At 32.1% G+C, this 15,663-nt stretch overlaps 1 protein-coding gene across 1 annotated transcript in view; it reads right to left on the bottom strand.

The window, feature by feature from the left end:
• Positions 1-2,738: 2,738 nt before the first annotated feature.
• The window catches only part of mlt (tubulin folding cofactor E like protein mlt), a 13,244-nt gene continuing 319 nt past the window's right edge, over positions 2,739-15,663 (bottom strand). Inside the window, exons 2-6 of the mRNA XM_035873607.2 lie at positions 5,773-6,798; positions 5,456-5,625; positions 5,150-5,258; positions 4,914-5,018; positions 2,739-4,606 (exon numbers count right to left, since the gene is read on the bottom strand). Of these exons, the coding sequence (XP_035729500.1) occupies positions 4,454-4,606; positions 4,914-5,018; positions 5,150-5,258; positions 5,456-5,625; positions 5,773-6,786 (1,551 nt within the window). The 5' untranslated portion in view covers positions 6,787-6,798 and the 3' untranslated portion in view covers positions 2,739-4,453. The remainder of the gene's footprint in view (positions 4,607-4,913; positions 5,019-5,149; positions 5,259-5,455; positions 5,626-5,772; positions 6,799-15,663) is intronic.

The raw sequence follows: 15,663 nt of genomic DNA, 5'->3' as shown, positions 1-15,663 counted from the left end.
GGGGAACTTCAATTAAAAATTTTGGTATCCTCGTAATTGTTAATTTCATATGATTCCGATCTACAATCTTCAAATAATTTCGATATATAGCGCTCTTACATATTTAACAGTTATAATTTGATCCAATATCTAAGTTCGAGTAATTTGTTGACTCAATTTTTGAATTGCTTATTTATCAGAATGTATTCGATTTATTTCCTAATCTAAACTGTCCCTTTCGGAGGTGGAATCAAGAGGTGATTTCTCACTTACAGGTGTATCATCACTTAGATAATTACAATACATTTGAAGTAGATGTTAGCTATCTTTATTCCCATCTCTTCATAGAATTGATAGAACTTGTCGTCTTTAACGTTGCATTCCCTTAATCCATAGTCTCTCATAATGTTCATCCATCTTTCTTATTCAATTTTAACTATTGAAGTTTCCTATGATGAAAGTTATATCATTATTTGAATAGTCCTCTCGATGGATGTATAAAGTTTTTCGACTTCTTCATCATACTTTTTTTCTGATGTTGGCGCATAGGTTTGTGTAATGTTTATGTGGAATGGATGTCCGTTTTTTTTTACAATAGCATAAGTCTATTCAAGATGAGTGTAAAATTCCTGCCATATTTCGTGAGTTTGGAAATGATGAAAATATCTATTCCATTTCAGTGATATCAGTTCTGCGTACTATTCCCAGAGTTCCATTCGTGTTGGCAGATGTCCACGCTCGGCCATCTGTATTTATTAATTCCTAGGATCTGTATCTTGTGCCTTTTTTTATTTCCTTCGCCAAGTTATCTACTTTAGCGGTTTTAAACAATAAAATACTGCCTCTCTTCAGAATTAATAAACGTAATGTTTATTATTCAGACGTCATTATAGTAACATTCAACTAAGAAAAAATTGATGAAGAAACACAAGTATATTCAAGGATAACATAGATAACAATCATTGAGAATCGGTACGTATAGTGTAAACGATTTATTTTGTTAGTACGTACATTTGCGCCAGCACAAAAAAAATGATCATGTTTTATAAAATGAAAATGAGACGAATATCAAGATCCGAGATTAGACACGTATAGTGCGCTAGATCACAGCGTTCGTCCACTTTGATTTCAATCGTTTCGATTTTCCGCAGCAAAAGGCAATCACCGATAAAATTCATTTTCAATCAATTTTCATATTCCAATATTTTTCTTTAGGCCTAAATGACGTCGAAACCCTCGAATCGAATTAAATCAAGAAAGTAAAAAACAAGAAATGCAATCTTATGCAGCAATCGATAGACAATAGCGAAAACAAAAATAACACTTTCTCGTACGATTCCTATCTGCAGAAAATCATATGTCTCGATTCTTTTCCAATTTCGTAAACGATGTATGACGTATACATACATACATGCAATTATTGAATCAAAACATCGTACGAAATTTTGAGATCAGAATCTAACAACTTTTGCGGTTATCATCCATCTGTCTTTTCTTGATTTTTTAATTTTTATCACCAATTTGATAGCATGTGATCGAACGAGGCTCATAATTACAGGTATGATAGACCGACAGAAATTTTCTCCTTTTCTTTTTTTTTTTGTTGAGAAAATACTAATCGCGTGTTATTTCTTTACCTTTTGTTTTTCTTTTATATCTTTTTTATTTCTTTTTTTTTTTGGTTTTTAATTATATACAGTGCCTTGCCAATCTGGATTACCGTACATATATCAACGGTATTTACAAGGCAGTGGTAGAAATATCTGAGCAGAAAAGCTCGTTAAGAAGATAGGCACTAAGTGACTCTTTAAAGTTCGTCCCGGACAAACGAATGATTGAGATTTTCTAATTTCGACGTTGATCTAATAATTATTAATAACGCGCAAGTTACAACTTATAAACAACGCTCATCGACCTCTTTATAAAACATTAACGAACGATTCTACAAGTTACTCTACTAACATTGCTCGAGCCTGTAAAAATAATATTATTACATTTATACGCAACATTTTATAAGCACGCAACATTCTCTCTCTCTCTCTCTCTCTCTCTCTCTCTCTCTCTCTCTCTCTCTCTCTCTCTCTCTCTCTCTCTCTCTCTTATTTAAAGTCCATCGAAATAGACTCAATTTTTTCATAGATACATATCCATTAATCTTTACTATCGTGCAAAGATTTTTAACAAACGTGTAAGAAAAATTAACGTGTTAAGAGGATCGATTAAAAAACTTTAAAAGTTGCTTTAGTTTGAAATGTTAGTTATGCTTAAATTTCAGCTAAATTATTAATGTCTAAATTTTTGTTAGGGAATCTTATGCTTGAAATCTTTATGTAAGCTTTTCTAGAAGCTCGTATAATTGAGAGTAAGAAGATCGACAGATTTAATCGAGAGCCATGCGATAGGTAGACGATGGTTAACTAGAAGAAGCAGATAAACGTATCTTTGTCTCTTTGGGAAATGATGAGAATTACGAGTCCAATATACAATTAATGATCTACTTGATATGCAAGAAAGAAATACTGAAATCATTTTAAGAAAATACATATAAAGTTTCCAGGAGAAATGTATAAATATAGAATATGAGTAAATATACTGATAGATAAATAGATATATCTGTGTGTGTGTGTGTGTATGCGCGCGCGCGTAAGTGCGTGCGTATGAATGTATATGTAGTAAAGAAAAAATAAGAGACGATGTGATATATATAGAAAAAATAAACGAATTTACATTTGTTCATTACAAACAAATTAATGATTACATTTCTTTTTTTTTTTTTTTTTTTTTTTTAATTCATTCTATTATCTTTTTGCATGTGTATAAAACGTTTCGATTTTTTAAGAGTTATTTGTTATTTTATATTAAATGCATAAGTTATTAACAAGTAGGGAATTGTAATTGGAAATTAGATTTATTTGCAAAGATCGAGAGATCAAAATAATTAAATCCAAAAAAATAGATTCGTCGTTGAGATATTTTCAACGACCGAGAAATCGATTGAAGACCCTGTTTTTTGGCACGGTATATATATATATGTGTGTGTATGTGTGTGTGTGTGTGTGTGTGTGTATGTGTGTATATATGTGAGTTTCTCTTTTTAGTATGAGTCGGTTATTATGAAGGTTGTCTAATAATAAGTAGAAACTTTGAGCAAATTAGTTTATTGCGTAATTCATTTAATTAGGCTATAACCATACGAATTACATAATAAACTAATGTTATTTTTGTAATTTTTTACTTAAACCACTTTCATAATCACCAGCTCATATATTGGACTTTTGCTTTTTATCAGAGCCATACGGATTTATCGTTGGATCTTATTCTTATCATTACGTTTGTCTTTCATCGATTTACGACGAGATTCCCTTAACGTGCAAAGGAACTAGCGCATAAATCATTTCTCTTTTATGACTTTTAAGTACAAAGAATCGTATAAAGCATAATTTTCTTTTTTTTCTTTTAAAATATATAACACATCTTGCACGAATTCTATCGATGATGATACATCGACAACAGACTTCTTGTTGACAATAGACACAGGATAAAATTCTCTTTTTAAATGGAATATCAATTACGTTTGTCGTACAATTATACACGTTTGTTTCTCATCGATGTTACATATGTACGTATAATTCAATTTGATAATGTAAGAATAAATGAAGAAACATGATAGTTATTGCTTTCAATTTTCAAGTTCATTCTATTCTTAACAACGAGAATCATCATCGAGTCGAATTATTTTTTTTTTTTTTTATGAGAGAAGATTCTATCAAACGTAAATCGTTTAGAGACATGTGTTTGATTTTATTTACGAATTTTATTTATGTCTGTTATAACGTTAGTAATTATAGCTAGTAGTATCGGTTGTTCATTCAACCGCATCATAAGATGATAAATTATGAAAAATTATATGCGAAGCATAAAAAATAGTCTGTTCTGAAAACGCTTTTCAAGAGCTTCATACGTATTATCCTTGTCCTCGTAATATTCTTTAATTATTTGTAACTGTACGTACTTCGCAACGTTTTTTTGAATTCGTGAATATATAATGAAATTATGGTCGACGTGTTATCGTGTTTTAACTGTCAAGATTATCATGTACTTTATCTCCTTCTTCATTTTCTGTTCCTTCTTCCTCTTTTCTTTATTCTCCTTAAAAACAATAAGAGCGTAATGACGAATTTCATTTTCATTATCAACTCTCTTTCTTTTCTTTAAAAATTGTTATTGTTTTTAATCATTGTATTATCTCATTTTTCTCATCGAATTCGAGTTCCCAGAATAAGAAACTTTAATAGACTCTCGATCTCGACGAATCGACGAGGCTCAATTATTATCCGTATATGGAAAAAACTTTTTCGATCGTCTTTCTTTTCGTTTTTTTGTATCGTATTGATCATGTCGATTTACGAAAATCGATGTACCGAAGAAAATGATCGAGCATTTAGGAAGTTTCCAAGTCTTGAGTGGACTTTTCTCAGGATCGTATGGAAGACGTACTCGAAGGTGCTGATGCGCATCGATTCAATTTGCTATCTATTATGATCTCGTCACCATTGCTAATATTGTACCGATAGAGTTGTTTGTTAGGATACAACATCTCCTCGGGTCCATGGTGTGCCTTCATCACCTGTAATGCGATAAATAATAATAGTAATAATTATTATAATTATTATATAAATTCATCTTTGTTATACTCTAATGAAGCTTTAACATTTTTTTCATTTATGTTTACCTCGAATTCATTAACACTTAAGAATAGAAAATTGATAAAAAGGATTCGAATGATGATCATTTAGGACAAAGGAAAAATTCAGCGGATTCGTGGAAGGTCTTAAGTCGTTATTTCACATTTATTAAGACACCGTTCGAGGAACCAAAAATTCTGGAAAACAAGCAACAACATTCGTATTAGTTAATTAAAAAATTGAACTCACTTGATCTACGTAGAAGAGTCTCATCCTATTCGCTGGTATTTTCACCATCGATTCCAGTTTTGTTTTTAATTCGAAAACTGTTCTATATACATCTACCGATCGTACCTAAAAAGAATAATTTAGACGAATTTGTATTTAATCAACTTCATTATTAATTATATTAAAAGATTATAAATATTTGATTTGAAATTATTTCGTAACAATAAGTAAATGAGTAATTAAATACTTAAAATTACCTCGACAAGATCTCCGTAAGTGAATGTTACCTTGACCCTCTTCTCTGGTGTTAGGTCAACGTGTACTAGAGGATCCAATTTCCCATGAATAGCCACAAGCTCCGAATATCTAAAAATCGATTTTTACAATTTCATTATTTCATTTACAAGAAGGACAGGACACATTATAACGTACGCATACGCATGTCAAAAACAATTACATATAATTAATTAATGAGTTTAATAGGTAGAATTTAGATCATCGAAGGACAGATTACTGGTCAATTGATCTTTATTCTATTCTATATAAATTAAATTTGAAGTTACCTTTCTGGTCTGTCAGCTTCCGGTTTGTCCATGTAGTAACGAATGAAGGCTCTTTCAGCGTCCTCGCGTTCTTGCGACGAGATTACTCCACCACCATTCAAAGTCTCGACATTGGGAAGCCTTGCTATTAACAACTGACGTCTTTCATGTTCCGTGTATTCTCGAGGACTCTATGAGATAAACAAAGAGAATAGAGAATAAAAGATATTTAACTTGTTGTTTATCGTATAATTATCTTCTACGATAAAATCAGAGGCAAAGAATGAAGACAAAAAAAAAAAAAGAAAAAAGAAAGATCATTCCCAAGTGTTACTTACTTCGAATAAGGGACAGCTGTGAATTCTTAAAGATTTCAATGCAGGAAATCTCGAAAGTCGTTCGACCTCGTCCCAAGTTCCCAACAATGTTCCATTCATATTTAAGAACCTAAGCATTCTAAAAGGATCGTGAGGTGATGGGACCTTATTACTACTGGACTCTGATTCCGATTCTGACCTATCGTAGCTGACTTTGTTCTCCGTGATAATGTGTTTACCCGATTCGTCAACCGATGTACGTCCTTCGACATCAACGTTATTCATATTCTCGTTATCCTGCGTACAATTTTCCGAATCCTCATTTTGCTTCCGAAGATCTTCACGATCGTTAGATAAATTACGATTTTCTTCAAGTCCAAGAGATCTAATCGGACATTCGGCTAAAACGAGACTTTCCAGATTCGGAAAAACGTAGCCTAACTTCAATATTTCATTCCAAACTTCAACGGGATTCCCAGTAAAGTGTAACTTCTTCAATGATCTATTAACGTTCTCTACCTTTCGATAATCTAAATCGACAGTTTTATACTCGTTCAAGGACAAATGAAGTTCTTCAAGATTACGTAGCAAACGTATTAAGCCTTGAACCGTCGACCAGGAGACTCTGGTGCCATTCAATACGAGATTCCTCAGTAGATCGTAGTTGCCATGCTTGATCTCCAACACCTCGGCGAGACAGTTGAAGCTAAGATTAACGAACTTGATCTTGGGCATGTGCTGAAGTATACCAAAGACCTCAGTCCATTGCGAGAGCTTGTTCTGTGCCAGGTCCAATTCCTCAACGTTCTTACATTTGTTACGTAGTTTTTCATCGTCATTACCGGCACACTCGATATCGCAGTCCTGCAGGACCAACAATGCCGGTACCGTGTGACGTGGTGATTTTTTTGGAATGAAAATGCTGACTGAGAGAGCTGCTTTCGGTGAGCCAGATTCTCCTTCGTCGTCCGTCAACGAGCATTCTGTTGTCGAGCTACCGTACTTGAGCTCTAAGGCTTCCAATAGCGACGGCATTCTTACAACATTCTAAAAGAATCCCAAAAAGACATATTTTTAGTTCAGATCCTTTCGATAAGGTATTTGAGAAAGAAACAAAAAGAAACATAAAAAAAGAAAACAAGAATTATTCACTTTGGATCAGTGCTTTTCAAATTTATCGAAATGGTATCTAGGTAATATTTATATATATGTATATATAAAAAAACGTCCTATTTTCATACATATGCATTTTATGTTAACGAAATTAGAACACTTAATGGACGTTTCTTTAAATCACTTATTATAACTTGATTATAATAAAATACACAATTTTTATTATACATTAAATAAGAATGATACGATCGAATAAAAATGCAATGGATACTATATATAATTTAGCAGATAAAAGCTTATCGTCAAGTATTAAGCGTTTATTTTCATTTTGATATGTTTTAAAATCCTTTCTTCTTGAAGAACTTTACTTATTACATACAAATACAGGAAGTAAATGTAAGTATAAGGTACGCTTTTAGAAACGTTTTATGCGTAACTCGATGTAAGAAAATCGAAAGATGCGTTGAAAGAATTAAACGAACGAGACAGATGTCGAAGATGAAATCCATTCGTGATGATGACGACATCGAACGAACCAAGTAAAACAAAATTCGAAGAGACAAAATTAACAAAGGAATTTATAAAAACAAAAAACCATCTGTATAAATCTTATTAATACGTTATAACGAATGGATAGATAAGAAATGATAATATTTGTTTTTTTTTTTTTTGTAAACACTAACAAAGTATCACTAGTTATCGTTGTTGTAGCCTTGAAGAGTAAGGTGACGTTGTTGATTGATCAATAACTATGCGAGTGATTCGTATTATTATCTTAGGTACTTTTCCATATTATAAAAGATATTAATTTTTAAACAAATAGATGATTAAAATAGATCTTCGTTATTTTTCAAATTATACATAATTTCGGATGTTCTTAATATTATGAATCACCTTTATTTGAAATCAAGGACACCTGAACTTGCCCTTGATTCGGTGATTCATACATGTAGTCCTTCCAATGAAAAGAGTTGCACTCTTATTTGCCATCTTTTTCATTAACAGAAATGAACGAGTACATTTCCAGCGATAATTAATTTATTTTTAACACGATTTATGAGTGTGTATATATAAATATGTGTGTGTGTGTGTGTGTATCGCGGATAAATGAATTTCATAATAGACTAAAATAGACGAATTCCACAATAAAATTGAGTTGACGTTCCTCTCGAGACAATGAATTAACCTTTATTCACATTTCAATGCTAAGTTATGAAGACTATATATCATATTTTTGTTTTGAAATGAATTGCAAAGGATATTAAAAATGAAATATTAAAAATTTTACATTAAATATAATGTGATCGTATGTATAAACTACTAAATATCACTAAAGAATTAACAAAAAAAAAAAAAAAGAAAAAAAAGAAGAAGAAACAAAAAGAATTTAGTGTATAACACTGATTTAATTTTATCTTCCTCTTGCCCTTCATGTTTCGATTACGTGATTAACATTTTGGATTAATAAATGAATAAAGAAAAGATCAATGTAGATAGTTTAGAACGAGCACGAAATTAGATGAAATCTCATGCATGTCTGACGAAATGAATTTTAACTGATATTGTTCTAACTCCAGATTGCATAGGAATGAATATTTATAATACATTGTTGCATAGACGATGAAAAATGACCATGACAGGAACGACATATCAAAAAGAAGGAAAGAAAAGTTCTGTGGTCCAGGCGTGTACCCTCGAGGGCAACGGCAAAGATGTAAAATCTGGTTTGACCATATTCGAGCTCCTAAGGTCACTCCATTGTCTTTTTGCGCAGCTCTCGAGAGAAACGGGTACCGGTTTCCGACGTCGTCAGAGAGCTCAGAACGAAGGTACGCCATTCGCCCACGCGAGAAAATCTTTTATCTCTTTCTCTCTCTTTTCTTTTTAACTAGACAACCCGCATCGATACGATGTATAAAGTGTGAGCCATTTCGATTGTAAAAAACGAGACACGTGAATCCCACATTTCTTTCTCTTTAAGAACATTTATAGAAAATCGATATAATTTTTTTTGATAGCTAAACGAGAAAAAAAAGATAAAAAGAAATGTATTTATTTATATGTATGAAAAATATTAGACAAATAAGAATGAAATGATTATAAGATACAAATTAAAATTGTATATATACAAAGATATGTTGATAAAAAATGTAAATAATGACAAGCATAAAATTTAAGAATTAACAAAATATGAAATAAAATTATGTTTTTATATTAAATATAAATAATAAGAAATAATAAACATATACGTAAAAACAGAGATATAGCAACAGTTATATAAAATACAATTTAAAGAGAAAAATATAAGTGCGATCATTTTATATTTTTCTGCGTCGATTGCATCAAGTGACTTATATTTAGCGATACTTTCAAGCTTCTTCTTGAACGATTATATCTATGTACATATATGTATAGTGAGGATAAAATATGTATAATAAATACGTATATACTAATTTTCATTTACACGTAATTCCTTTCAGCCAAGTTGCTAAAACATATCTAACGATCGATAAATATTAATTAGTCATTTTGATTTAGCATCGTCTCGGAAGGATAGCTTTATTGCCATTACTGCTAACGAAACTTCAATGTACATTTCGTCATATAGCGTTGATCGTTTCTAGAGATTTCTACGAATGCTAAAATTTCGATTATTATTATTTCTCATTTAACTTTCTATTCGAAACAATAACCACATAAAAAAAATATCGATGATCTTGACAAAAAATAACATTTTCTGTTCATCAAACTGTTGCCCTCTATATTTAAATTAAATTATTTTTTCTCGAAATATTGTTTTGTATCATTCAAAATAATGGAGATAATTCAAGTACTCAAATAAAACATCCTATATATATATATATATATATATATATATATGTAAAAGAGTTTTTTCTCGAAAGTACAAATTTCCAAAGAACTACAAGCGATCATGACGAACATTTCTGTTCCATCCGTTTTCTGAAGTGTTCTCTCTCGTGTTTTCCTTTCATTTTTCTTTCATTTTTCCTTCCGTAGAATCAAATTGAACGTTTGAACGACGTGTAAATCGTTGCTTCGCACTACGTTCCGAGTATTTATGCTCTCATTTGTACCGGCTGCTGTTTAAAATCACGCATCGCCGAGTGTTCCACGAACAAATCGTGTCATTTTTCACTTGCCTGTCTTGAAATCTATTTTGTCTGAGAGAATAGGTGAACCATTATCAAAGGTCGATAAATTAAAACGACGTATTTCACATATATATAACGATATAAACCACGATTTAATTATCTCGTTGAATAACATATGATATCATTTTTTTGAAATTGTGCGAATAAGGAAAAGATGTCACGAAGATTGTGGTATTTGATCGTTTAATATCATTGGATCGAATAGGGACTTTAATATCACTATATTTGAACGACGGATTATTTGAAAATTCACCAATGCGATATGAATACAAAGAAAGTTTCACATCTGTTCTTCGGCATGTGTATCTTATCATCACGTCTTCAGCTTCACATGCTCACAACAAAACATTATATATTTTAGCATTAATAGGAAAAAAAAAAAAAATAAAGATTCGAACTTTCATATCATAAATCATGAAATTCGATAACATTCATAAATATTTTAAAAGTGAAAGATAATTCATATTTTTCTATCGATAAATCTTAATTAAACAATATTTATTTTGTCTAATTATTGACGAGCATTTATATGTAATTACATGATGCTTCATTAGTTACACACACACACATATATATATATATTATATTACTATTCATTAGCCGATCAAATTAACAAATGATCATTTTGTAGATATTAATGCAAGCAGCAACTAGACTCGCTAAACTCGCTATAACCGTCAATGTGTTACTTCTCTCGACTCCCCTACGTAATCGCGATATCGGTTCAACGGCCATGCGAAATTAACTTTCTCTGCTCTGGCTTTATGGCTCTACGATGGCCGCGTTGTATCTCTCTCCATGTTGCTTCTAACTAGCCAAGCCTAGCAGAACGAGGCGCAGCATACGCGCGCACATACACATATATTCGCTTCGTTGCATCGTTCCTAAACAAAAATGCATTACTATTCATCTCGTTGCATTATCGACACATTTTAACAAATTCACCGCATGTACGAATTGTTAATTTCAAATGAAAGGACCTTTAACGTTAGTCGTTGTGTATTGGTTTCCGTTTTAAAACACTGAGGATTGCAGTTAGAAAGAAAGAACAGAATAATTATCAATGTCCGACTTTCACCGACGACCACACGTTTCCCGATTTTAAGAGAGTTTCAAATAGAACACACGAAGTGTAAAAAAAAAAAAGAAAAAAAAAAGAAAGAAAGAAAAAAGAGAAGAAAAAAGAAGAGATAATTATATTCTCATAAGTAAGAGTTATCTCGAGGCTCGAACTTTATCCATGTGTTTTCTCGATAGAACGATTATTTCAATTTCGATTATTTCGTGAAAAGATCCGTTGTCTTTTTCTATCATTTTGTAGACGAAACCAACGAACTGTGTCTTACGTAAAAAAGGAAGAGTCTGATGACGCTAATAACCGCACGGTTTTCAGGATAAAAATCTTTCGAAAATGAAAGTTGCTCGAACTTATGGTACATGCAATTCACAGAGATTTGTAGTATTTCGTGTTTTCCGCAAATAAAGAGAAAGATATAGAGAGGCAAATAAAATATTTCAATGCAATTTTTAAACGTAAATTGCATGATTTCTCGTTTCCATTCGTTTATCCTAGAGAACGAGGATACTGTTTGTATTTTTTTTAAGGTTGATAGAGAAGAAGTTTACGGGATTCTTGAGCAAGATGACAACTACGACGGTCACGCTCAAGAGTTTCTAAGATGCTGTGATTTAAAGGTTACACAAGCATTGCACGAGACTTCGATGCTTACAACAACTTTGGCAGACAACTTTCACTGTCATTTTAGTACATTCTAATAATTTCCGTAGATCTTTTTTAAGAACGGAATAATACGATCGTAAGAATGTCGCCTATTTTTTGTAGGACAAAAGACAAAAAGAAGAGTCAAATTCGATTGTTAAAAGTTTTTGGTATACTAAAGCCTTAACTGTTTCGTTAATTCATTTTTATATTTTTATTATCTATCGTAGAAAGTAATTAATATATACACCATATCAACCAAACCCGTTAATCGAATGAGAAATAATTTTTAAAATATTGACAGATATTTTTTTGTTTGTTCGTTTTTTAATTATAGTTTCAAACGTAAAGTTTGTACGTGATGGCCGAAAAAGTTACAAGAAGTCAAAAGTGAAACTAGGACAAGCCAGTCTATATTCGAGAGAATCGCTCTTTAAACTTGGACTGGACTGAACTAACAATATTACACTTTTGCTAATTATAGTTGATTCATTCAAAATTTCTCTGATTCAACGAAGTCAATAATAATAATGTTGACACGGTTAAATTGACACGCGAAATTATTGTTTTTTTAATTAATATTACATGATAAGTAAAAAAGAAAAAGGAAAGCGAATGAAATCATACGAATAAAAAAGCGATGATAAAGAATCACGATTTTTATCAAGAATTCTTATCGAAACTGTACTTTCGACACGGCACGATGTCGATCGTTATCTGATAGAAACTGTGACGATATAAAAGTCGTATACTCCGTATATTATTTATAACGCAATGTCACAATCAATCGATAACGTTCCATTTCGGATTTACTATTGAACAGTGTTCAATAGTAAAATAAGAATTATTTATTGGCCTTTATATGAAAAAAGCTGATTGGCAGAATTTTATTTATTTAGATAGGTGTAAAATTGATACTAGTAAGAAGAAAAACCAGTTCATTTTCTTTTTTCTTTCTTTTCCTCATGAAAAATATTGACATACAAATATACGTATTGATATTTAAAAATTAAACTTTACACTCATTGACTATAAATTTTGTTCTTTTCTCTATCATATATCTATAAAAAAAAACATCAAGTTAACGCAGAAATAAAATTATTTATCACACTATTTACATAAACAAATAATTAATGGTATATGTATTCTAAATAGTCGATATGTTAAATATTCATATATACGCATATCAAAATGAATATAATGTATCTACGTGTCCTCTCACGGTCGAACATCATGAATAATTTAGACTCAAATAAAGAATAGAAATAAAAGAAAATGCGCATTCGCATGATCGTCTTTGGGATTAGCATAAACTTAGAACTTAGAAATCAAAGAAACAAACGTTCACTCCCACTTGACGATCGAAGACTCGCATAATGTCACGATACTGGCCGGAACGGTGTATATTTTTAGTAACAACGTGCTAAATACCTCCTGTAAACGTTAACTCTTCGTCTTTCGTGCTTCTAAACAGAATTTCCATCTAACTGAATACGTAACACAATCAACGTCGTTGCGGTCTGTTTCGGGAACCTAACATGATCGTCGAACAAATACGAGCTTAGACTACGTTCAGGAGTTATTATCGGTACATTGTACGGCTCACTAAAGGAGAAACTGGCATAAAGGATCAGACTCAGAATGATCAATAAAAAAAAAAAAAAAAAAAAAAAAAAAAAACGCTGTTGGAGATGTATCTTCCGAAATTTATTCCGATCAAAGAGTAACTTTATTCTTATTATTTTTTTTATGTCAAAAATAAAATTCATCTTCATATTCATGGTTACCTTGAAAGAAAAACAAAAAAAAACACTCGTAGATCGTAGATCAATTTGTTAAAAGCATCTATAAAATAGAATTGTTTTATCCTTGAGCTTTATACTTGAATTATCAAAACTTTCGTTCTCGACAAAAAAATATGCAATTTTTTTCTTTTTTAGTTTCTCGAAGCTTGATAAATGTTTTCCATTAATGAATTAAAAAAATTTCATCGTATAATACGTAAGTACTCGCCGTATATCAGATACTCGCGAATGACGTACTTAACGAGGCATTAAAAACAAGGAAGAAATCATTTCATAAGATACTAATATATTAAATAACTAACAAACTAAAGAACGAACGTTTTAATTTCAAAGTCGAGGAAAATTCGCGGGAATAGACTTAATGGCATTTATATCATAATCAGACATCATAATGGCATCATCAATGTCTCAAAGAAAACGAAGACGAAGAAGAAAACGGATGAACATCGAATACAATGTCTATATAATTGATTTCCCTCTCGACCTTGTTATTTCTCTCTCTCTTCTCTCTCTTTCTGCCTGTCTGCTCTGTCGTGGCCGAGGGAGAGAAAGAGAGAGAGAGAGAGAGAGAGAGAGAGAGAGAGAGAGAGAGAGAGACCTACGTGTATGCACAATACGTACGACGCAATTGTCTCTTTGTCTCTCGGTATTCATTCGTGCGAAATTTAAACGCATTTTCCTTCAAGCAAAAAAGAAAGAGATAGATATAGATGGAGAGGCCGTCCGCTTCGCAGCTGATAAGCTCGTAAATCGCGATTACGTAATATACTCGGAAAGTGAGACACGAGTAACATACGACAAGATACAATGTGTAAAAGAGAGATACTAATACATTAAGAGAGATAGATAGATAGAGAGAGAGAGAGAGAGAAAAAGAGAGAGAGAGAGAGAAACAGAGAAAAAGAGAGACATAGACATAACGTAGAGGAACGGAGCCACGCTCACCGATCGCTGCGCAAACTGTTAAAGCGCACACGCTTCCTCCCGTCGAGAATATCGAACGATGCCTTTCTCTCTTCTGCTGTTTCTCAACCCTTCTTCGCTCTATTCCTCTTTCACTACTCTTTCTTTTCTACTCTGGGTACCTATTCGCAATGTCTTTTATTTTTCTTCTTGTTCTTTCAAGCTTCACAACAAAAAAAAAAAAACCAAGAAATTGTACGATCTATAATCCCTTATCAAAAGATTAAGAAAAAGAGAAAGAGAAAGGACAATCGAGATCGATCGAGCGTTAAGAGAGCAAAAGATTTCCTTGTTTCTTGCCGATCGAGCGTAACGTTTGAATCTCTCTCTCTCTCTCTCTCTCTCTCTCTTTCTTTCTCTCTCTCTCTCTATCTATCTATCTATCTCTCTCTTTCCTTCAATTGCAGCTCCACGTCGTGCAATCTAAAATCAGATGCTTGGCCGGGAAAAAATCGATCAGAACCAATCGAAAAATAACTTTGTCACGATATTTCCCTCTTCTCCTCGTTCATCTCCTGTTCGTATTCATGAGAATCAGTGCATGTTGTAATATTCGTACGTACAATATCTCTTTAAATGTATGTATATGCGTACGTACATGTATTTGTATGTGTGTGTGTGTGTGTGTGTGTGTGTGTGTGTGTGTGTGTGTGTGCGATCATGCAAAAAGAAAGAGTGCTCCTCTAACTGTAAAAGAGCTCACGTTCACCGTCCCTCATATATAGTCTACAATCTAAGGTCGACCGTCTCTCCGATCCCTGTTAAAGCGACTCCGATCACAAATTAGAATTTAACCAGCTATTCCTATCTATTATATCGTATATATATCGTTTCTTGGAAGAATTGATTATGAGGACAGGAGCTACGTTTTAATATTTAAAAATATTTAAGAAATGTGTCAAAGTAACGTCGAGGACATTTCTCAATATGACATTCTATCGTCTAGTATAACCTAATAGACATCTAACAACTGTTACCTTAAACTTAATTACAGTTATATTTTCTTTACATCATTCTAACATTTGCTTTTTCTAAATCAAAAAATCTATATTGTAATTATTAAGGTCATCGATGTGTTCAAACAACTCGAAATACACGGAAGAGTTACGGACAGATGAGGTAACTTTGGAAATTAGGT

This window comes from Vespa mandarinia, chromosome 1, assembly GCF_050613455.1.
Source record: "Vespa mandarinia isolate Hongniang chromosome 1, ASM5061345v1, whole genome shotgun sequence".
In the NCBI taxonomy this organism is placed as follows: Eukaryota; Metazoa; Arthropoda; class Insecta; order Hymenoptera; family Vespidae; genus Vespa; species Vespa mandarinia.
The sequence above is the reverse complement of the archived record's forward strand: the minus strand, read 5'-3'. Positions and strand labels throughout refer to the sequence as shown.